Here is a 24,505-nt window from a genome sequence, read left to right on the forward strand (position 1 = left end):
AGATGTTTTGATCAGGGCTACTGCTAATACCCTGGAGATGTCTGAGGCTGCTTTTAGCTCTTGACATAATCTGGCATTATTATTATTATTATTAAATTTTGTATACCGCCATATACCCATAGATTTCAAGGCAGTTCACCTATTAATGGCAAATGCCATTAATATGATAGCACGCCTAGTTAAAACCCCACCCAATGAGCTGTGCACTGTCTTTACATCTTCAGGTGTAGCACAGTGCACCAATACCCACCCCGCAGAGCCAGTCCAGGAGGATATAACAGACAATGATATCAAAAGCCACAGAGAGGTTGAGAAGGCGATGATGATACTATACTATGCACAGTCAGCTGCTTGGGGATCAGATGCAGAGAAGGGCAAGAATCTTGAACCTTTGATGGCTGAGCATGGAGGAGGGGAAATCTCTTACTCTAGCCAGTCCTGTTTGGGGGTAGAGATGGAAGGAGTATTCAGTGACGAGGAGGGAGCCCTATGCCACCTCTGCTTTCTGTTGAAGGAGTTTATTCTTGAGACTTGTGCTAAGCACACACTCTTTGTGTATGTGGCAATTAAAGAACGAGGTGCCGCCATCTTGTACCAAACACAGCACTTTGGGTCTGAACTTGATGGCGCCTTACTGCGCATCTGCATCGGGTTACACATGCACAACAAGTTTCTGCATACAGTGGTACCTCGGGTTAAGTACTTAATTCGTTCTGGAGGTCCGTACTTAACCTGAAACTGTTCTTAGCCTGAAGCACCACTTTAACTAATGGGGCCTCCTGCTGCCGCCGCGCCGCCAGAGCACGATTTCTGTTCTCAACCTGAAGCAAAGTTCTTAAGCTGAAGCACTATTTCTGGTTGTGTGGAGTCTGTAACCTGAAGTGTATGTAACCTGAAGCGTATGTAACCTGAGGTACCACTGTACTTCTTTCTCAACAAATTCCAAATTAGCTCACATAACTTTGGTAAGCCTTCCAAATTCCTGGCTTTTACATGAAACTTTCCACCAGTGGGCCCACAGGAGTGCGAAAAAACTGGCCAGGCCAGATCCTCCCCCGCTTGTTTCCCCACGCCCACACTCCCCTTGTCACTTGGCTGTCCCATATCATACGTACCTTCCAACATTTGACAGAGGAGAACAGGCACATTTTACTGGATGAGGAATCGGCCTGAACTGAAGTATAGGATCATTCTGTCCCCTGCCAGTAGCCTATTCATTTGGCGGTGGGCTTGCAGTAAGCGGGGGAAAGGGTGTTCTCCATTTGGCTAGCAAAATGGAGCTTTGTCCGTTTCAACTGAACAAGTAGGTCAGAGTTAACAGAGGTACAAAAGATGTGAGCAACCTTACCTCCAGCTAGGTTTGGGAGTGGACAAGTGCGATCGCCCAGTGGTTTTTTCCTGGGGTGACTCAGGGGCATGAAAATAAGGGACCAGCAGCCTCGAAAATACGGGATCAGCAGCCAAAAAAAGGGATCAACAATTACTTTGATAAAATACATATTTTGTTGCGTGCAAATGGCTTCAGATACCTATTAGGTCCATAAATTACCATATAGCATATATTCAACACACAAAACCAGCGACAATTTATTGTTGACAAAGGACAGCTGGACATAGAAAGGGCCCCATTACCTTCAGTAGCTTATTTAAGGAACATCACCAATAAGGGACAGCAGCGGGACATGGCGCTGGGATAAGGGACTGTCCCGCCAAATAAGGGACGCTTGACAGCTATGCTCAGGGGTGCACATACCCCTAAACATTTTTTTTAATCTAGGTTTGGCCTCATTGAGGGGCAGTATTTCAATATGTGCAGGAAAACAAGAGTACTCCTCAACATTTTTTAAACAAAAAAAGCACTGGGGTCGCCAACAAAATGGCGGTCTTCATGATTTTTCCTCACTCGTGTCCTCTTCATGATACCCCTGGGAGGGAGGTTAGGCTAAGAGAGAGACACTAGCTGTGCAGAGATAAACCAGTGATCTTCATGCTTGAATGAGGATTGCAAGCTGGGTTTTCCTGCTCCAGAGTCTGACGCTCTAATCTAGGGATGGGGAACCTGTAGCCCTCCATATGTTGCTGTACTACAGCTCTGACCATTGGGCACACTGGCTGGAGCTGGAGCCAAACAAAATTTGGAGGTGCAGGTTCCCCACCCAGCTCTGGCTATTCACCAGTCTGACTCTACTTTTATTTTTTTTAACCCTTAATGGCCAGTGTGTGTAAGAAGGAACACAGAAAGGGACATTATATGTTCCCTTGCACACATGTGCCAGCTCATTCAGGCTGCATAGCCTGATTTTGCATGGAGCGAATGTGCATAAAATGGCTTTATAGTTTGTGTATGAAAGGAAACTGATGGATCGGTGGGTGAGAAAGGAGAGAATTCAGACATGGGGGACTGCTTGGGTTTTGATAAATGGCACTAGGAGAGTAGACTTTTGAGCTCAATAATGGATGTTGTGAGTGGAACAGAGCACAAGCATGCAGCTGGCAGACAACTCTGGAAATTCTGAGGAGTGTGGCTGTTATATTCCTCAGCTTCCAGAAATCCATTGGGAACTGAGAAAATGCACTTGAAAAAAAATGAATCCAGGAGAATCTGGGAGATGCTGCCAACGATGAAATAAAATAAAATACGAAGCTGGATATTTCCATTGTATTTGTTAACCTCTGTTATGATCTGAGAAGTAGACATTGCTCCGCTCCTTCCGAGCTGTGGCAAGAACCTGCTGCAGGCCGGGGCTTTCAAGCAAACAAAGGAATGAACTTCATGCTTCCGTGATTTCAGCAGGGGACACGGTGAGCTTCCAGGCAGGGTCATGTGGTCAATGGGAGAAGCAGAGAACAGCTGAGAAACTGGAAAGCATTTAAACGCCACCCCCATTGGTTGAAACCTGTGGCCGTCCAGATTTTGCTGAACACTCACTGCCAACATGGCTCAATGGTCAGGGATGATGGGAGTTGTGGGTCAGCATCAAAAGGAAAACAGCAGGTTAGCCACAACCTGATTTACCCCACACTGGCATAACCTAGCTTTGTGAAGAAGTTGACTGGCAGTTTTGTGTTGCACAGGAAGGTTTGAGAAGTGCGGTCTGCCAAGCCACTGTCCATAGCTGTCAAGCGTCCCTTATTTGGCGGGACAGTCCCTTATCCCAGTGCCATGTCCCGCTGCTGTCCCTTAAATAAGCTACTGAAGGTAATGGGGCCCTTTCTATGTCCAGCTGTCCGTTGTCAACAACTTGTTGCTGTTTTTTTGTGTTGAATATATGCTATATGGTAATTTATGGACCTAATAGGTATCTGAAGCCAAAATATGTATTTGATCAAAGTAATTGTTGATCCCTTATTTTGGCTGCTGATCCCTTATTTTCGAGGCTGCTGGTCCCTTATTTTCAAATCTGTAAGTTGACAGCTATGCCACTGTCCCTCCAGTTACTCAGCCTTGGTGACCAGGAAATTTGGGAGGTGAAGTATCTTCATGGTTGGGGCAACTTCTGCATGGAATTTGCACACACAGTGTGTGTCTTTGGATCCTTCCTGCAAAAATAGCGACCGTCTGGAAAAGCTCAACTGACACAGGTTTTTTTTAATGGGGAAAGCTGGTCCAGCCAAGTAGTTTGATCTGGACAGACAAATTAAAATATATATATATAAAGTTTGCCGTTTTGGAGGAACCAAACTACAAAAAAGAGGCTGTGCAAAGTAGGCACAGCAGCAAACATTAGATACTTTGGGATGAAATGTTCTTCTCCGGCTCTGATTTTAAAAAGGGGGGGTTCCCTTCCCCCTTCCGTTACTTTGCTGTTGCCGATCACATTTTACAAGAGCTGCTGACAGATGTCAGTCATAATTGAAGTGCCTGTGTGCTGAGTGCGTTTCGAGAAGAGAATGTTCTGCCATCTTTGTTTGTGAGTGTTCGCCTTGCAAAGCTTCTGCTTTTATTGAGCAAAAGATTGTTCTATGAATCCCTCTCCCCCCCGCCCCGCTGCCGGCCGCCTGTGCGTTGCTTAGGAACTGTCCCCAAGGATTGTAATTGCTAGCTGAGCCTGTTCCAAAATAAAATTAGGAGAGTGTCTTTTGGTTAATTCCAAACCCGCTTTAGCAAGAAGATTAACTGATGCAGCATTAATGGCTAGGAAACTGAGCTGTGAATCGGGGCTTAATCCTGCCATCGCCATGATGAACCTACTAGGAGGCCTCTTAAGTAATCCATTCCCTCTCTCTCTTAGCCCTTTATCTATAACAGCAGGACAATGAAAGAGCGAGGCTGCATGCCATGCATTTAAAATACTATGATGGCACTTTAAGCAGCCATGGCTTTCCCACTTCAAATAATCCCGGGAACTGTAGTTTGTTAAGGGCGCTGAGAGTTGTCAGGAGACCGCCGTTCCCTTCTCAGAGCTACGATTCCCAGATTCCCCTGCGAAGATGGATAGATTGCTAAGCCACTCTGAAAATTATACCTCTGTGAGTTCTCCCTTGTTTTCTTCCATCCTCGCCTTGCCCACCTGACACCTGAAGAGAATCATCTTCTTGTTAAATCACGGTGCCCATGACATGTAGATCAGGAAACCTAAATCCTTGTTTGCAATGCCAGTTTGTAAAAGGTAAAGGGACCCCTGACCGTTAGGTCCAGTCGTGACCGACTCTGGGGTTGCGGCGCTCATCTCATTTTATTGGCCGAGGGAGCCGGCGTACATCTTCCGGGCCATGTGGCCAGCATGACGAAGCCACTTCTGGCGAACCAGAGCAGTGCACAAAAGCACTGTTTACCTTCCCGCCGGAGTGGTACCTATTTATCTACTTGCACTTTGACGTGCTTTCAAACTGCTAGGTTGGCAGGAGCAGGGACCGAGCAACGGGAGCTCACCCCATCGCAGGGATTCGAACCGCCAACCTTCTGATCAGCAAGTCCTAGGCTCTGTGGTTTAACCCACAGTGCCACCTGCGTGCCAGTTTGTAGGCCATTAAACCATTAAACCACAGTTTTGCAGTTGGGATGTCACGGGGAACTGCTTGACAAACAGGAAATCTGCCTACAGATGGGAAGGGGGAAATGGAGACGGTGGAAGAAGAAATGTCCAAGCTCATAGAGCTTGTTCCCACTCCTAACAAACCATCCTTTTTTGGACTACGTATGTTCCTCAAGAATGAATTGGGCTTTATTTCCCCCCTTGGCCCTCAGCTTACTACCACAACAACAACTTTAATTATACGGCCACAGACTTCATTAAGCCTCAGCTTGCCGGAAAAAAACACATGGCGAGGCCTCAATATTAATTGTTCACCACTATCCTGTCTCCTTTGCTCAAAACTGGGTAACTTCACCTCTTCATAACAACAGAGCTGGAAAAATGTTTCAGATTCCTAGCTAACATCGTATCTTTTAAGAGCTTAGAATCCTGCTCCCATGTGCCAATGATATATAGAAATGCAGAACAATATCGAAATACCTCAGTGCCTGGCCAGCCAAAGTACCTGGGATTTATCCAGCCTTTCGGCCTAGAAAACGTGTGGACCGCATCTAAACAGTCGTCTAGCACTCTTGTACTAAGAGGCAATTCCCAAACCGCAAATATATATTAAAAAGAAAAAAACCCCACGTAGGAGGATTGGAGTGTTTTAGGAAATGTACATTTCATTCGTTTTGGCGCTCAGAATAAGTTTGGAAGGGAGGGCTTTACATTTGGGGATTGAAAACATTTAGTTTATCCTTTCTTTAATCGGTCCCTTTCCTCCAATATTTCAAGCAGCATTAAGTACCATGTCGTTGCACACCTATGATGTAACTTCCAGCCTACTTTTCGCTGCTTGCTGTATCGTGTCTCCTAAACAGCCTCTTGGATTTTTGGAGTCCAACAGAGTGCTAGGCCCCGGACAACAACGTAGGGTTTGAAGACAAGGCCCTTGGAACCCTTGTCCCAAAGGCGCCTAGGGATATTGACTAGGGGGCTTGTTACAGGATGGCCCAGGGCGCCCAACCCCCCAAGTCTTTCACGAGCATGCCCCAAATCTCCTTTGGGGAAGGGCTCAGTGGTAGAGCATCTGGTCCTAGCATCTTCAGGTAGGAGAGAACCCCCCTTTGAAATCTTGGAGAGAGACCATCTATCAGTGTAGACAATACTGAGCTAGAAGGACCAATGGTCTGAGTTAGAATAATAGAATCAAATAATTGTAGAGGTGGAAGGGAGCCCGAGGGTCATCTAGTCCAACCCCCTGCAATGCAGGAATCTCAGCTAAATCATCCATGACAGGTGGCCATCCAACCTCTGCTTAGAAACCTCCAAGGAAGAAGATTCCACCATCTTCTGAGGGTATAAGGCAGCTTCCTCAATCATCCTTTGCTTGCTTCTTGTGTATTTCTTTTAAAATTTACTTTTCATATAGGTTGGCTTTCCCTCCAAAAGTTGGACTCTATTTCCAGCTATACCTACAAATTAGCACATGTGCAAATTTAAATAACAATTTTTGGTATAGGCCTTTGCCCTATCGATTTTAAGGACCTATGGATGTCTCTGACCGAGCCTTCCACAGAAGCTAGATGCATGTTTTCAACTATTTCTCCACAACCTTCAGGCTCACTGTTTTGTAAATATCCAGCCACAAAGAATTTCTGTGTGAAAGTTGGAGAATGTGGCTCGGAATCCCGAGAATGGCAGTTTTTCGTTTTTTATCTATCAAAAATAAGTTGCGAGGCCACGTTGCTATTGTAGAACTGCCTTTCAAAGTATGAAGGCAAAGCGTTCGGTCATGTCCAACACCTGGAAATATTTTAGAAGTCCGGATTTGTTTTTATTTTACTCCCAAAATCTGTCTCCAAGTCCATTTAATGAGAATTTTTCTAAAGGGCAGAGCCGCATTTTTTACATTTAAGAACAAACATTGTATAATTAAACGACAATAGCTTTGGGCCAACAACAGTGAACACCCCCACAAATTGTACTTTGGGTTTCTCTAAATCCATCAAATTGTTTTGCAGATGATGTTAATCCCATGCCAAGTAGATTGAGCGGGTTCCTGCAGCCCTCAGACTTAACGGTATACTTTTTTAGTGTCACCCTGAAGACTAGAGAAATTATCCATTCCAGACTTGTGAGTCAAATACCTCAGGGCCCATAAGATCTCTTCAAATTGCTTAATTATCCCTAAGCACTCTTTGACATCGCTGGCACACAACTGGAGCCTTATATTATGGGAGTGGTGTGGTTGCTGCTTTCTGTGGCTCCATCAAGGGTTGCTCTGTTACTGCTTGAATGTGGAAACCAAGCTGGGGGGGGGGTGGCAAGATCATGTTGGAAGATCTACTCACTTGCTAGATCCTGGATTATGGGCAAGGAGAGAGGCTGTGTGCACATTCGAAGCACATTATTTTCCTTCAAGAATTATAGGCACTGTCTTCTTCTTTGGCGATCACTCACAGCCGAGTAAGATTGTCTTCCATAAGCACGGCCGTAAGTGACTGTGGAGGCCAATTCTGGATCCACACATCATTCCATAGTGGGAACATAGGTTTCTGGGCAGGAGTTGATCACGGTGTGGATTTGCCAAACATGCCTTCCTCTTAGCACGTTTCTCCCTTTTGTCCTGAGTTTGAGCGTCTTCAAAGTCCATGACACCTTTGGTAAAGGCTGTTCTCCAACTGTAGTGCTCGCAGGACAGTGTTTCCCAGTTGTCGGTGTTTATTCTACTTTTTTTTTTTAGATTTGCCTTGAGAGAGTCTTTGAACCTCTTTCGTTGACCACCAGCATTACACTTTCCATAAGTTCGGAAGAGAGTAGTTGCTTTGGAAGACGATAATCAGGCATCCGCACATAACCAGTCCAATGAAGTTGATGTTGAAGAATCATTGCTTTGAATCTGTAGCTTACCAATGCCCTACAACCCTGTAGCAACCCTACAATGCCCAGAAATCTGAGATGGAGAAATGTGCTTTGAATGTGCTTTAAAAGCATTGTATGTATGCATCCCTTGTCTTGTTCTTCCTCCATGATCTGGTCCGCCCTGTGTGATTCCATATCCCAACTTTTCTGGAGTGGTGGAGCAGCAACGATGACTGCAACTGTGCTTTTGTAATTTAAGAACAGGACCTTCGTTTTAAGGAACAGTTGAGTGCTGAGTTCCCCTCTATTCTATCTGTAAATGTTTAAGAGCTAAATGGTCCCAGGGAGTGGTAGCTATTCCAGATTAATTACTTGGATGTGATCTTGAGTGTGTGCAGTCAATCTAGACAAAACTTCAGACTTTGCCAGATGTTTTGGACCACAACTCTTGCCAGTCTCATGGATGTTGTGGTTCAAAACAGCTAGAGGGCTCTAGGTCGATGAAGGCTAACAATTTTGGTAAGCCAAAATCTTTGATTCAGTCACCCCAGAATGGACAATCAAGTGCTTCCACTCTGGATCAAAATATATTAAAAAATTAAAAAATTGTCCAGTAGCACCTTAGAGACCAACTAAGTTTGTTCTGGGTATAAGCTTTCGTGTGCATGCACACTTCTTCAGATACTTCAGACTCTGGATCAAGTTGCCTTATCTGGGTTCACACAACACACATATGCACACTTAAACCACTCCTCACACCCAATGGTTTCCTTGAAATTGGCACCCTGGTTCAAATTATTACCTCCCTTGCTGTCCCTCCTACCTTTCAGTACATCCACAATTTAAAAAGGGCATCTGGAAGGGCCTATAGTATGTTGTTTAGTCGTTTAGTCGTGTCCGACTCTTCGTGACTCCATGGACCAGAGCACGCCAGGCACTCCTGTCTTCCACTGCCTCCCGCAGTTTGGCTTGATAGTATGAGAGACTGGTTAATTTCAGAAAGTCCTGTGACACCATAAACATTTATCAAGGCATAAGCTTTTGTGGAGTAGATGTAACTTGCCTCAAGTGCGATGCGTAAGTAATTTGTTAGCCTCTAACATGCTGCAAGACTCTTTGGCTGGGCTGTGGCACTTCGACCAGGGTGATAGCCCTGTCCAGACAGGTTGCTCAGTGGTCATCTTTCTGTACGCCTACAATATCGTTTTGAGGATAAAATGGGGCGGCCCCTGGGTTTTCTACGCGGTAAAGAAACACTGCCCCGCGCTTTGAGAAGAAGCTCGACCAGCACAGGGGTGTCAACGCTCCTCCTCCGTGAGGCATTACTTGACATGCTTGATCAGCTAAAACAGATGACAGATGTTAAGCCTAAACGTCCAGAAGCAAGCGTCTCAGAGCATGTGAGCGCCTCGTGACCAGTCCGAGGCACTGCTTAATAACAGAAAAATAAGCAAATCTGAGCCTTGGAGCAATTTTGGACTGAATGAACTGTGCAAGAACTCGCTTCAACAGCTACCCCCTCGGCCCCCACCTCCAAGATGCAAGCTGGCAAAGGTCCAAGCTGTGAAGTAAGCACTAATTGCTGGATTTTCCCTCACTTGTGCCATGTTCTGAGTTTTTGCCATGCAGCAGCCCACTCCCAGGGTGGCAACAGGCCTCACACATGGTCCCAGGCTGATGTGTTTTCCAGCCCTGTTATTTGGGTCCAGAGCCTATGACTTAGAATCATAGAATCATAGAATCATAGAGTTGGAAGAGACCACAAGGGCCATCGAGTCCAACCCCCTGCCAAGCAGGACTTGCTGATCAGAAGGTCGGCGGTTCGAATCCCCGTGACGGGGTGAGCTCCCGTTGCTCTGTCCCCGCTCCTGCCAACCTAGCAGTTCGAAAGCACATCAAAGTGCAAGTAGATAAATAGGTACCGCTCTGGCGGGAAGGTAAACAGCATTTCCGTACGCTGCTCTGGTTTGCCAGAAGCGGCTTAGTCATGCTGGCCACATGACCCGGAAGCTGTATGCCGGCTCCCTCGGCCAATAAAGCGAGATGAGCGCCGCAACCCCAGAGTCGGTCACGACTGGACCTAATGGTCAGAGGTCCCTTTACCTTTACTAGAGAGCATGGAGATTGAGCCTGGGATTGGTTGTCTGCATTCATTCATTCATTTAGACATATACTACCTAATTAAGAAAAACCCCAATAATCTTCTCTATGTGGCTTGCATTATTAAATGGTATAAAACGTCAGTGAAGGATAACTATAAAAACAAACTTTAAACACCGTAAACACAACAACATCAAAATATAGATGGATGCAATATTTTTTAAACTACTGTGCACGATAAAAATTACATGTCTGGGTAGACTTGCCTAATAAAACAAATGTTTTAATGGTGTTCAGAGCAGGACAACAAAGGTGCTTGCCTAATAATAATAATAGCAAAGCAACATGGGCTCTGCCACTGGGCTATAGTCCCCTTCCTCTTTTCAACCACCGGCCAGCTCATTTTTAAGTTTAGAGCAGAGACAGGGATTTTTTTTCCAGCCTGAGGGCCACATTCACTTCTGGACAGCCTTCTGAGGGCCACAAGTCTGCGGTGGGTGGGGCCAGAGGGAGAGCAACCAATTCAGTTTTACCTTGGCACAGGTAAAAAAACTGACCCAGTTTTACCGTCGACACAGACACTCAAACACCCTTCTCTGTCTACCATGCAAGCGACCATTATCAGAGCTCAAGGACAAATCCCAGCCAGGCACAAATGCAAAACGAGGGTGCAAAATAGGGCCTAGGGAGAATTTTGAGGGCCAGATATAGGGGCCTGAAGGACCTCATCTGGCTGTCTAGGCCTGAGTTCCCCACACCCCTGGTTTAAGATCAGATATCTTCCCAAGGCCATAACCCAACATGGTGTCTTTCAGCTTTTGTCAGACTCCAACTCCCATGAGCCCCAGCTAGCAAGGTGAATGGTCAGTGGAGGAATGATGGGAGTTGTAGTCCAGCAAGGTGTGGCAAGGCACAGGGTCCCTACCCCTGTTCTGCAGTGTGCATAATTTCATGAACCTTGGCTTTATCTCTCTGCTTTCCTTGCCTTCTTAATACACTGGAAAGCCCTGGGAATTGGCTACCTCTGCCAGAAGCCCTTAAAAAGCAAGCGGCTGCGGCGCTTGTTTGGTTATAAACACAGTTCTTCTCTGTGCCTGTTCACCTGTGCTTTGGTGTCACGGAGCATGGAGACTTGCATAGCAACACCTGTTTGCCAAGGGTGGGGCGCCGGCAGTTGAATGGATGTGCCTACAGGTGTTATGTACTGCTAGCTTAGTTGGGGATGTTGATTCAGTACAGCAGGAATGGAACGTAACAGTTGCCACAATTGGAGATCCTGATGTAGAGGGAGTATCAAAAGAGCCAATCTTTGTCTAGGGTTACAAATCAGGCTAATATTACTATAACATATATCAACGGCTAGATTTTCCTGAAACTTGGCTCAGGCACTGTGTTCCAGGTGCAATCAAACAGACATCCAGATAGAGGGGAAATGGGGGCCTATAAAGTCATAAATAGTTTGGAGAGAGATATACTGTGTATTGTTTACCCTCTGCCTTAACGCTAAAATGAAACTGATAAGCAATAGTTTCAGAACACATACACAAAGTATTTCTTCCCACAATGTGGCCACACGCGCTGCCCTTTTACTCTTCCCTTTGCAGAGAAAGTACAGTGGTACCTCGGGTTAAGAACTTAATTCGTTCTGGAGGTCTGTTCTTAACCTGAGGTACCATTTTAGCTAATGGGGCCTCCTGCTGCTGCCGTGCCGCTGCCGCACGATTTCTGTTCTCATCCTGAAGCAAAGTTCTTAACCCGAGGTACTATTTCTGGGTTAGTGGAGTCTGTAACCTGAAGTGTCTATAACCTGAAGCATCTGTAGCCCGAGGTACCACTGTAGATCGAGAAACAGCGGAGCATTGGAAGATTCAGGGTGCACACAATAAATAAACAAACAAACAAATCGTTTATTTATACCCCCCCAATAGAATATTAAAAACATGATAAAACATCAAACATAAAAAGCTTCCCTAAACAGGGCTGCCTTCAGTTGTTCCTTTCCTTGACATCTGATGGGAGGGCGTTCCACAGGGTGGGTGCCACTACCAAGAAGGCCCTCTGCCTGGTTCCCCGTAACCTCACTTATCGCAGTGAGGGAACCTCCAGAAGGCCCTCGGAGCTGATCCTCAGTGTCCAGGCTGAACGATGGGTGTGGAGATGCTCCTTCGGGTATACTGGGCCGAGGCGGTTTAGGGCTTTAAAGGTCAGCACCAACACTTTGACTTGTGCTTGGAAACGTACCGGGAACCAATGTAGGTCTTTCAGGACCAGTGTTATATGGTCTCGGTGGCCACTCCCAGTCACCAGTCTAGCTGCTGCATTCTGGATTAGTTGTAGTTCCAGGTCACCTTCAAAGGTAGCCCCACGTAGAGCGCATTGCAGTAGTCCAAGCGTACTTCAAAGTACTTCTTCACGCAGCACATAATTAAACTATGGAACTCGCAGCCGCAGGAAGGAGCGATGGCCAACAACTTGGGTGGCTTCAAAAGAGGATTGGAGAAATTCGCAGAGGAGAGGGCCACCCATGACTACTAGCCACACTGGCCAGAGAGCTGTCGTGTTCACATTCTGCTTGCATGCTTCCCAAGCGGGATGTGAACACGACAACTCTCTGGCCAGTGTGGCTAGAGCAGTAGACTCGTAATCTGGGGAACCAGGTTCGCGTCTCCGCTCCTCCACATGCAGCTGCTGGGTGTCCTTGGGCCAGTCACACTTCTCTGAGGTCTCTCAGCTCCACTCACCTCACAGAGTGTTTGTTGTGGGGGAGGAAGGGAAAGGAGAATGTTAGCCGCTTTGAGACTCCTTCGGGTAGTGATAAAGCGGGATATCAAATCCAAACTCTTCTTCTTCTTCTTCACTGGGGTATCTGGTTGGCCACTGTGAGAACAGGATGCTGGGCTAGCTATTGGTCTGATCCAGCAAATCTCCTCTCATGTTCTTAAGATGATGCTTGAGAAGCTGGGCTACTGATGGATCCAGCCGACCTCGTCTTTTGTCCTTAACTGGAGGGAAATCCAGATGGTCAACTATTGTGGTAACCTGGTTTTATGATCGTGTTCCTCCCAGGCTGGATATAGAATGCACATTCTTTTGTTTTGTTTGTTTTTTAAATGGGAGAATTGGATGGTTTGATTGTTTTTAAAAAAGGAAGCACTGAAGAGATGTTGTGCGGCATTCTGTCTATTTCAGAGACAGCTGGCAGGGCAAAGATTATCAGGGAAAGGGCTTTAGAGGAAACACAGGGATTTGCTATTCCACGGTCAGAACATTGTTCCACTAAAAGCACTATCTTGCCTTCAGCAGAGGCACGTAAGCTGATGCTTTTTTAGAAGATGGAACTCTCTGTCAGCACTGGAAGCGCACAGGAACACACAAAATAGATGCCATAGTGAAAATGAAGCATGAGGCGATTACCACTATTATTATTGGCAATCCCTGCATGCAGCCACATTGTTTTCTAAGGCACAAGGCCAGGTTTTACTCCGCTACTCCAGTCTTGCAATGTTAGCAATCCCCAAAGGTTCTGCCCATATTATATTTCAGGGGAGCAGAAACCCACCATCGGGGGGAATGGATTGCATTCGTTGAATTTTGCATTAGACAGCTAAACGCTCGGAGAATGCTTGGCGTGCACCACATATTTTGGTTTCATTGCCATCACTTTTCATCAACATCACAGGAATTAACTGAGTGGCACTTACTTCTGAGTAAACAAGCCATAGGAGTGTACTGCAGAACTGCAGCCCTAAAAGCCATTAACCAAACAGTAAGGACTGTTGTGCTCAGAGGGAGTTATTTCTGAGTAAACAAGTTTAGGACTGAGTCGTGTATAGGATTGTGACTTTACTGGATCACTGGACCCCAAAGTTTAAGCAAAAGGCTACTGCAACCATATATTTAGAATCTGATTTTATCTGTCAACAGCCTTTGTGAAATTTTGCATGTGTTTCTAAACCAAGAATAGAGTAATGAGTGCTCCAAATTGATTTATACCTCATCTCTAAAATCCTTGAAGAAGAAGAAGCCCTGACAAAGTCAACAAGACCCCTTTTCTGATGAGGAATCTTGTTTTGGGAATAAACTCACACATCCCACATAGAACAGGGTGCTTGGAGTAGGCCGCCTTCCTCTTTTGGAAGAGGGTGGGCACGCACGATTCTGAATGCCCCGTGTTGTGTGCCATTCTGTCTCTCCTACAAAAAATTAGTTTCACATTTACTGCATGACTAAAAAAAGTGGGAAAACTACAGAAACCAAACAAAGGCAACATTTTGCAGTGTTAAAAGGGGAGGAAGGAGGGGGAGGCGGGAGCTCTGACTCAAATGAAAGGAATTTGGGTACTCTGTGAATAATGCTGGTGCAACCAGGAGCCTGTAGCATGGCAAGGAGGCAAATGCAAGCACATGGGTTGGGTTCAACAGGAAGTGATCTATGTAGGATGAAATACCCAATGCCCGTATTTCTAAGGGACTGGTTGAATTGAGGAGAAGGGGGAGACATTTACTCACAACTCTTATTCCAGTGGGGACGCGGGTGGCGCTGTGGGTTAAACCACAGAGCCTAGGACTTGCCGATCAGAAGGTCGGCGGTTCGAATCCCCGCGATGGGGTGAGCTCCCATTGCTCTGTCCCTGCTCCTGCCAACCTAGCAGTTCGAAAGCACGTCAAAAGTGCAAGTAGATAAATAGGTACCGCTCCGGCTGGAAGGTAAATGGCGTTTCCGTGCACTGCTCTGGTTTCGCCAGAAGCGGCTTAGTCATGCTGGCCACATGACCCGGAAGCTGTACGCCGGCTCCCTCGGCCAGTAAAGCGAGATGAGCGCCGCAACCCCAGAGTTGGCCACGACTGGACCTAATGGTCAGGGGTCCTTATTCCATTGAGGGGTGTTTTCTACGAGGCAGGCTGCAAATCATGCTATTTACGCAGGAGGTCACCCAGTCCCAATCCCTGGTCTATCAGTTAAAAGCAGAGATAGACAAAGGGTGTTCCCAAGCACATTCAGGGTGCATTGTAGGTAATGGTCACAAACCACACCAGCCACTCTTTCACAAGGCCTAAGAAGGGGCCTTAACCGCAGAGCAACGTATGCATAGAGCTTCCCTGTGCAAGGCATGGATCCTGGACCAATCAGTATCCTACCTTGTATGGAGTAGCTGTGCACATGAACACTGGTATATATACAGAAGTCTCCTTCTCACTTATGGAGAGCATGTAGGTATCTCTGCCAGGCTTGGTGGTGTCGGGGCGTGTGACCATCAGACCTATCAGGGGGCAGAGCCTGTGGCTCCATTATCCTTTCAAGCACCCTTAAAGTGACTGATCTCTCAGCGTCCCGATTCATAAAATTCAGATAAACCTACATTGCAAAGTTGTATGAGAACATAGGGACCTGCCTTACACCATATCAGACCTTTGGTTCATCTTGCTCATCTCCAGGGCTTCAGGCAGGGGACCTTCTGGAGATGCCAGGAATTGAGCTGTGGATGTTCTGACCTCAAAGCAGATGTTCTACCACTGAGCTATGGCCCCGCTGTGCATATCCAAGGAAGAGAGGAAAGCTTGGTGTCTTCTGGTTAATTTGTGATAGCTATTTCTCATGCGCAGCTGCCGTTGAGTGAGCCACCTGCACATGGGAAATCTTACTTCGTGTGGCCACTTCTCATAGAACGCTCTCCATTTCACCACCCGATGTTTGTGGTGACCTGAAGGTGAGCCAGACAGTGACAACCAGTCGGCATGGTAAGCTGGTGTGCAAACATCACACCAGAGACATTTCCAAACAGCACCTGAGGGCTGGTTCATCCATGCCATTTCATCCCTGGACCAGCTACTAGCGACAGTGGCTCTGGTGGAGGAAGCAAGTTCTCTGAAGACCAGTTGCTGGGAATTGCAAGTGTGGATGGTATTGTTGTGCCCAGATCCTTCTTCTGGTCTTCCCATAGGCATCTGGTTGGTTACTGGGGTGGATTAGAAGGGCCATTGGCCTGATCCGGCAGGCTCTTCATATTTTTTAAAAATTTATTAGATTTTCCACAATAATAACAAAAACCACAAAGCAGAATAACGCAGAAAAACAGAAAAAGAAAAGAAAAAGAGAAAAAGAAAAATACATCAATAAACGAAAGGGGGAAAAAGGAACAATAACAACAAACTTAATTCTTTACAAATCCAACCTTTTAAACATCTTGGTTGACTTCCTCTAGTCCCTCCCTTCTGACTTCCTTGTAGTTGAAAGTAACAGCTTTCCACTATCATTATTGAACTAGCAGTGGCGTAGCGTGGGTTGTCAGCACCCGGGGCAAGGCAAGTAATTTGCGCCCCTGCCAGGTAGGGGCAGAGAGCTGCAAGTGTGAGTGCGCGCCCCCCCCAGATGTTGCGCCCGGTGCGGCCGGCCCCCCCTGCACCCCCAACGCTACGCCACTGTGAACTAGAGCAATTTCCAATTATAGTCTATTTTACTCACATTTCTTAATACTCTAAATCCCATTTATTTAATTATAACTTAGTTTAATCCTAGGCCTATTTGTTTCTTTCAAGTAATTTCTAATTTTTTTATATTACAATGTTTATTCAAATAGTCCTTAAATTTCCTCCAGTCCTCTTGAAACTCCTCTTCTTTCTGGTCGCGGATTCTTCCAGTCAGGTCAGCTAGCTCCGAAAAGTCCATCATCTTCAGGCAGGCTCTTCATATTTATGTTCTTAAAACTGTGGTCATCAAGTGCAGCAGCAGAATTTCCATCTCTCCTTGAACAACTGTGGGTCATTGGACGCTGAGTAGTCAACAGATGTACCATGCATATAAGTTTCCACAGCTGTAAACTAAACTTCACTTCTGGATTGTTTCTACTTTCCTCTCCCAAGTATCCTATAGCATCACAGCAGCAGCAGCTTCCTTACTTTCAGAAATTTGAATATATCCATTGTTTTGTGACTGCTTCCAATCTGGGGGGAAAGGTTTTTGGTACAGAGGATTATCTGATAGCCAACTTCAAATATCTAAAGGGCTGTGACATGGAGGGTGGGACAAGCTTGCTTTCTTCCGCTCCAGAGGTCAGGACTCAAACCAACGGATTCCAGTTACGAGAAAGGAGATTCCGGCTAAACATCAGGAAGAACTTTCTGGCAGTATGAGCCGTTCAACAGTGGAACGGACTCCCACAAGAGGTGGTGGGCTCTCTTTCCTTGGAAGTTTTAAAGCAGAGGTTGGATGGCCAGCTGTCATGGATGATCTGGTTGAGATTCCAATACATTTCCGAGCACAATTCAAAGTGTTGGTGCTGGCCTTTAAAGCCCTAAACGGCCTCGGTCCTGTATACCTGAAGGAGCGTCTCCACCTCCATCGTTCAGCCCAGACACTTGAGATCCAGCGCTGAGGGCCTTCTGGCGGTTCCCTCATTGCGAGAAATGAGGTTACAGGGAACCAGAGAGAGGGCCTTCTCGGTAGTGGCGCCCGCCCTGTGGAACACCAGATCTGAAGGAAATAAGCAGCTATCTTATCTTTAAAAGACATCTGAAGGCAGCCCTGTTTAGGAAAGTTTTTAGTATTTAATGCTGTATTGTTTTTAACACTCGATTGGGAGCCGCCCAGAGTGGCTGGGGAAATTTAGCCAGATGGGAGGGGTATAAATAATAAATTATTATTATTATTATTATTATTATTATTATTCCTTCATTTGCAGGGGGTTAGACCAGGTTCACCCTCAAGATCCCTTCCAACTCTACAATTCTGTGATCCTAGGATCAACCATATCTGTCATGACCAACAACTGCCCCCCTTACAGGATGCTCACTTGGGAAGGGCTGGCGTGCCCTTACCCCCAAAGGCTTCATTTAAATACCAAGCCCTTGCAAAGTAGAGGAAAAGCCCTCATTTTAAATGAAAGACACAGAAATGCAAACACTGCTATTATGTTCCAAGTGTAATTTGCTAAATGAGCAGAAGGCCTGATCGCCAGTCCATGCCCTGCTTTCCAGACGTCAAAATATTTAGCATCTCCAATTAAATCAAATGGGACTTAATTGCTGGGTGAAGAGGGCTCATTCATAGTTTTCCAAAAGTGTGCATTTCTAAGGATTTTTAAAATTCTTTTTTAAAGAAACCCCCGATGCTAAATGCTGAATGAGTGTTTCTGTCCCGGGAGAGTTAGCTACTTTCTATCTTTCCCCTTTTCTCCTTCCCAGTGCGCAGCGCTGAAGATAAAGGAGGGAAAAGTGCCCTCCTTTTCAGGCGATAGTAATCTGAGACTTTTCCGTTACATGAGGCTCTTAACAAAAGAGCGTAATTCTACCAGCTTGCTTTTCGGAAGGTACCATTGCCTCTCGGCCGCGTGCGCCAGTAGGTGCCCATCCCCTCCCGCTTGGGAACGGGCGCGCGCCCCGAGCTCTCGGCCTCCTCTCCGGGGACCTTTGGAGAGGCGTCCCTGCGCGCGGATGCTCTCGATCCCCAGCGAGCGCCGCCTGGCTTGGCGCGCGCGATCCACCGCCTGCGCTCCCCACCCCGCCGCCTCCCGCCATTGGTACAGTCCTCCACAATGCTTTATGCTAATCAGTGACATCACCGCCACTAAATACGCCGCCAGTGGCTACTGGGGGATCTTGCAAAGTAGCAGAAAGGTCTGAGAGGTGCGGGGAGAGGAGGGAGGAAGGAAGGAAGGAAGGAGCACGAAAGCAGTGCGGGTGGGCGCGCGCGCGCTTCGACTCTGGACTTGCAACCTGGGCGGGTTGTTTTGTGTCTTTTTTTTCCTTGCGTGGATCCGGATTGCAAGTAAAGAAAGCTTGCAACCCGAAGTCAACTCGGATCGCCAGCAGCCCACGCGGGTTTAAGTTCGCGCGCGCGCGCTATAGGATGCCATCCTCGTCCGGACTGATTTGAATCATATCGGGTGTGGAGGAGGCTGGGACTGAGATCGGAGAAGGATTTATTTTTATCTTTAAAGGAATCGTGGAGCGAAAGGGCACCACGCGCCCGAGGAAACCGGGATCCGCTTGGATTTGTCTTTGGGAGCAACCTGTGTGTTGCGTCCGTTCCCACCTTTTTTTAAGCGCATCCGTTCCGTTTCGCATGCTGGGATCTTAACCTCCGAGCGGCTCCCTCTCCTCCATGGAAGTGCAGAACCCGGCCAGCATGCCCGTGCCCTTGTCCCCCGCGTGCCCTGCCTCGGTGCCATACAATTACAATCAGCTGGAAGGGAGGTTCAAGCAGTTGCAAGGTAAGCGGCTGCACTTCGCTTTCCCTTTCATCAATAAAATAAAATAATGGAGCGTTGCTGCTGCTCAAAACGGCGAGTTGATCCTGATACTCCTTCGAGCTTCGGTTTGGCGGCGCGCGCGCAGAGGACACCCGATTTCGAAAAGAATAGGTGTATTATATTCCCTGGCTCTGCCAGGCTGGTTTTCCTGGTTTCACGGGATCCCGGTCACGGTAACCTCCTCCTGGAAAAGGTGATCCGGGGCCCCTCTCGGACTCTGCCATTGAGAACAATAGGACAAGGAAATGGGGGAAGAGGGAGTGGTCTTTTTGTCTGAAAACCCCTCCGGCGATTTACAGCCTTCAGGTGTAAAATCTCTCCCTCTCCCTGGCTCTGTGATCCTTTGGGCGCACTCGGGAGACCATAGGATGGCTCCCAATCGTTTCATGTGGGCACCTCTCACGTACTTGGGCAACCCCATTCCTTGCATGCCATAGATTATGGCTTTTATATTGGGGGGGGGGTGTCTTTCCCAGGGCTGACGATGGAAGCCTGGGGTGCCCCCCCATCCTCTTTCTCATTCATGTGAAACAATGACAACTAGGAAATGTGGTAGTTCTGGGGCTGTCAGAATATGATGGAGCCAGGTTGTCCTTGGCAATTTTAGGGCAGTGTGTGTGTTTTATGTATGGTGGATTCTCTGGCATAGATGAAATAAGGACAATTCAGAATCTAAAGCTGATTCGCTCTCTCTCTCGCTCTCTCTCTCTATTTCACACACACACATCTCACACATTTTCCCTCTCTCCTGGAATTGCATATCTACAAAAAGCAGTCAAAAGTTCAAACCTCAGTGTATATATTTCTTATTTTTGCTCCCTGCCGTCCCACAGACTCGAGCGCTGTGGTTCCTGTCAGAAAGCGAGCTCCAAGAATGTAGTTTTTTGGTCTGGCCATCTTCCAAGCCTATAATTTTATGATTCTGTGTTGGTTTTTCTCTTAATTTCTTGGCATGGGGGTTGGGGGTGGGGAAGGAATCCATTGTAGTATGTTGATCTTTGTGGAAAGCACACAGAAGTGATCCGACGCTGGATACAAATGGATTAAAAACCAGCCATACCTTTTGAAACATTGTCGAGCAGAGTAGACATTGGCTTGGGGCGGGATGGGGGGCTGAAGCAAAATTGGGCTCCAAATCTATGCAGCGCGAGTTAGAAGTAATACAAGTGGGATCTACAACGTGCCAGCCAGCCCGGCCCTTTTGTAGGATACTCCATTTCATTCCTTCTCCCAGTTTTCCAACCAGCTGTCTGTCTCCATTCTCTGAGCACTGATCCCCCTGGGGTTCACGTTGGGCTGTTTTTAGTCCCTGCCGCTAGGTTTCCCCCTAAAGTTCTTCCATGCTTTTGCAAACCTTTGGGTTTTCCAGAGCAAGCCAGCTGATACCTCTCTGGAGCTATTTTAGCGTTATGCATGCCCAGGTTGCTTTTCTGACTCTCTCTGCCCTTTGACCAGAAGGCCTCCATGCCAGATCTGGTAAAAAATAAATAAATCCCTGAAGTTAAAAAGCGGATTGCCATGTGACATAGGGAAAGGTGGCCTACTGCTTAAAAATTAAGTATATGCCAGCAGCCTCTTGGGTGTGTGAAGTTCTTTTGAATCCTGGAAATCCTAGCTTGCTCCTGGAAGAAGCCATGGCCATTGGGTGTGAAATCACCCCATTCTCCCCTGACACAGCCCTAAAGAAGCAGGTTTATCACCTTGTCAGTTTCACTGCTTGAGGAATTTATTTGCAGCCCGTTTTGCTTGTGGTTTTGAATTGTGCACCGGCTTGCTCTAGCAGAAATAAATGCCAAACCCTCAGCTCTGGTGTGACGAAGATTCAGATTTAATTGAAAAACACTACAGCAGCTGAATTGGGAGGAAGATATGGAGGAAGGGTCTCTCTCTTGCAGGACAATCCATCACAAAGGCCTGTCTATTCATAGAACAGCAGAGGATGTTGGAACTGGGGGAAATGGTGATGAAATGCATTGTTTGGGGTGGGATTTAGGTACAGGAAGCAGTCTTCAAGAGCTCACCAAATGCCAAGGGTTAGGATAAACGAACAGTGTGCTGTCGCAAAGCTTCTGCTGACAACCCTGTGGAGTTTTTCTAAGTCTTTAAATGCCCTATTGTTTCTATATTTATTTAATTAGATTTATTGCTCAAGGGGGGGGGGGAGAGAGAGGAAACGCTTCCTTCGCTCATTTGCCCTCCAAACCCATGAGACGAGCCAATAATTTCCTTCAGCTGAAAGGCAGAGAAACTGTGATGCGTCTAAGGTTGCAGAATTCACCCTTGAAAAAGGTGGCATTTCAGTGCAAATCCAAATTGCAAATCTGTAACCCTGCTAGATCATAGCTTGTTTGTTTTTTTTTTTAAAAAGAAAACTTAAAAAAAATCGCTGGCATGTTGCCTCTAGAAGTTTTGCCACGAGAAAATGCACCCCTCTTACTGAAAAATGGCCCACCAGTAAACTTCCTGACTGCACAGAGGGTTGGACCCCGATCCCTCTGGTCCAAAACCAGCACCATGCACTACGGCACACGTAACCTTGAGATGCAAGTTTGTTCCGTCCCCAAACACTCTGCTCGTTTGCAATGCATTTAATTGCAGGAATCGCTGCTCCATTCAGTTAATTCGTAGGTTTGGTTGGCAGTGAACTGAGCACGAACCGTATCTAGTAATTGTAATACAAGTCTTGTGCTGCTAGCTGTTTCCTTAGCAACTCCTGTTCCGAAGAACCTTAATTCAAAAAATAAATAAATAAGACACTGTGAAGTGAGAATGTCAAATTAAAAAAATAGCAAAAATGTCCAGATGGTGAAAGCCTGAATCTTTGCGCTCCTGAAGCCGACATTAGATGGTACCCCAGGGATATCATAATATTTTGTAGAACCTCGCTCTTGCTTTTGTAAAAAGTATTGCTTTCCCTTATTTATGTGAGCAAACTTCCTTTATACACACACACACATATACACAGTATTTGCATGCTAGCAGAACATGGATGAGGGAATGCCCTGTTCTTAGAAAACATGAGTCGCATCTGCACTATGCATTCAAAGCACCATCGTGCCACTTTAAACACTCGTGGCTTTCCCCCAAAGAATCCTGGGAAATGTAGTTTCTTATGGGTGCTTTGAGAGTTGTTAGGAGACCCCTATTTCCTTCACAGCACCGCAGTCCTTCCCAGGGAACTCTGGGAAGTGACGTGTGTCCTGTGCAGCCTGCCTTCAGAGCCCTAAATTCACCTGCTGCACTTAGGGCTCTTCCACACATCTGCTTGTTCTGTGCCTAAAAAGTGTGGGTCTGAGTCGTTTTCTGCTTGACTCGTGCTTCCTAGGCGTCAGTCTGAATGGTTCTCCCCTCGCCCTGCTCCTTTCCCAGTGAAAACCAGCTCTTTAGTGCTAAACTGGAGCTAACAGCAGTCGTCAATCAGAGAAAACCTGAAGTGCTGTTTGCTCCGATTGAGCACTAAAGAGCAGTTTTCCTGGAGACAGGGAAGAGGAAGAGGAAGAATGGATAAGCCCTCAGAGATGTTGTGGGATGCTGTCCTCCTGCCCGCGTTGAACTGAAATTCAATTCCAAGTCTGCTTGGCTTTTGTACATGAAACCGTGGGGGTAGGGAATGCCCCTCTGGTTCTTTACCTCTGGCAGCGACGTTTCAAGTTGCAAGAAAGAGGAATCTGACTAAACATCAGGAAGAAATTGCTGACATAAGAGCCGTTTGACAGTGGAACGGACTCCCTTGGGAGGTTTATTCACTGGAGGTTTTTCAGCAGAGGTGGGGTGGCCATCTGTCCTGGGTGCTTTAGCTGAGACTCTTGCATTTGCAGGGGGTTGGACTAGAGGACCCTCAGAGGTCCCTTCCAGCTCTACAGTTCTATGATTCCATGATTTCCTGGGCCAGCCCTGATGGGAGTTGGTTGGATCTTGAGAAACTACATGGAATGTCAAGAAGCACCTGGGTAACTCTTGATAAGTATTAATGTTATTTGGGCAAACCAGAGCACAGTGGTACCTCGGGTTAAGTACCGTATTTTTCGCTCTATAAGACGCACCAGACCACAAGACGCACGCACCTAGTTTTTGGAGGCGGAAAACAAGAAAAAAAATATTCTGAATCTCAGAAGCCAGAACAGCAAGAGGGATCACTGTGCAGTGAAAGCAGCAATCCCTCTTGCTGTTCTGGCTCCTGGGATAGCTGTGCAGCCTGCATTTGCTCCATAAGACGCACACACATTTCCCCTTACTTTTAAGGAGGGAAAAAGTGAGTCTTATAGAGCAAAAAATACGGTACTTAATTTGTTCCGGAGGTCCGTTCTTAACCTGAAACTGTTCTTAACCTGAAGCACCACTTTAGCTAATGGGGCCTCCTGCTGCCGCCGCGCTGCCAGAGCACAATTTCTGTTCTCATCCTGAAGCAAAGTTCTTAACCTGAAGCACTATTTCTGGGCTAGCGGAGTCTGTAACCTGAAGCGTATGTAATGCGAGGTACCACTGTAGTCTGCTATTGGTCTTTCCAGCAATACTCTTTAGAGCAGTCTTCTCTTTTCAGGTGCCCGCCGCTGGGGCTGATGGAGGTTGTAGCCCCAAACATCTGGAGGGCACCAGATTAGGGAAGGCATTGTTATTCTTAGTGTTACTATTCCTGCTCTTCACCCCAAGGTCCCAGGGCTATTCTCAGCGATTTAAAATATGGCTACAGCCAATGAAAGACAACCAACCACACCCTAGGCCAGGGGTCAGCAACCTTTTTCAGCCGTGGGCCAGTCCACCATCCCTCAGACCATGTGGTGGGCCGGGCTGTATTTTTTGGGGGGGAAATGAGCAAATTCCTATGCCCCACAAATAACCCAGAGATGCATTCTAAATAAAAGGACACATTCTACTCATGTAAAAACGCCAGGCAGGCCCCACAAATAACCCAGAGATGCATTCTAAATAAAAGGACACATTCTACTCATGTAAAAACACGCTGATTCCCGAACTGTCCACAGGCCGGATTGAGAAGGCAAATGGACCGCATTTGGCCCCCGGGCCTTAGGTTGCCTACCCCTGCCCTAGGCCAACCTCAACCTCTCTCACCACCAAAGGAATACAAGCGAATAGTAAAGATAACCCACACAAGTGATGCTGAAACAAAACCCCACACATGCTGTAAGTAGAATAAAAGCATAACCACCTCACCCACTCACTCCCTCTCTTTCCCCCTTTTTCTTCCGAATGTAACACTAATGTCTCAACAAATGAAACTGATCTGTAGAAAACGTAACTTGAGAAAAGAGACATTGCACATACTTTTGTAAACCAATAAATCTTTAATAAATATATATTTTTAAAAAGGCAGTTT

The 24,505-nt window shown here is 46.6% G+C and overlaps 1 protein-coding gene across 3 annotated transcripts in view; it reads left to right on the forward strand.

Annotated features, from left to right (window-relative positions):
* SPTBN1 (spectrin beta, non-erythrocytic 1) overlaps nt 1–24,505 on the forward strand; it is a 225,325-nt gene that overhangs the window by 66,420 nt on the left and 134,400 nt on the right. The window contains exon 1 of one of the 3 annotated variants that reach the window (XM_081000777.1): nt 18,565–19,131. The exons of the other annotated variants lie outside the window; for them this stretch is intronic. Within the exon in view, the coding sequence (XP_080856903.1) occupies nt 19,023–19,131 (109 nt within the window). The 5' untranslated portion in view covers nt 18,565–19,022. Of the gene's footprint in view, nt 1–18,564; nt 19,132–24,505 lie in introns of those variants that run through there. 3 annotated transcript variants of the gene reach the window in all.

Source organism: Podarcis pityusensis (genome assembly GCF_964106645.2).
Source record: "Podarcis pityusensis genome assembly, chromosome: 3".
Taxonomy (NCBI): Eukaryota; Metazoa; Chordata; class Lepidosauria; order Squamata; family Lacertidae; genus Podarcis; species Podarcis pityusensis.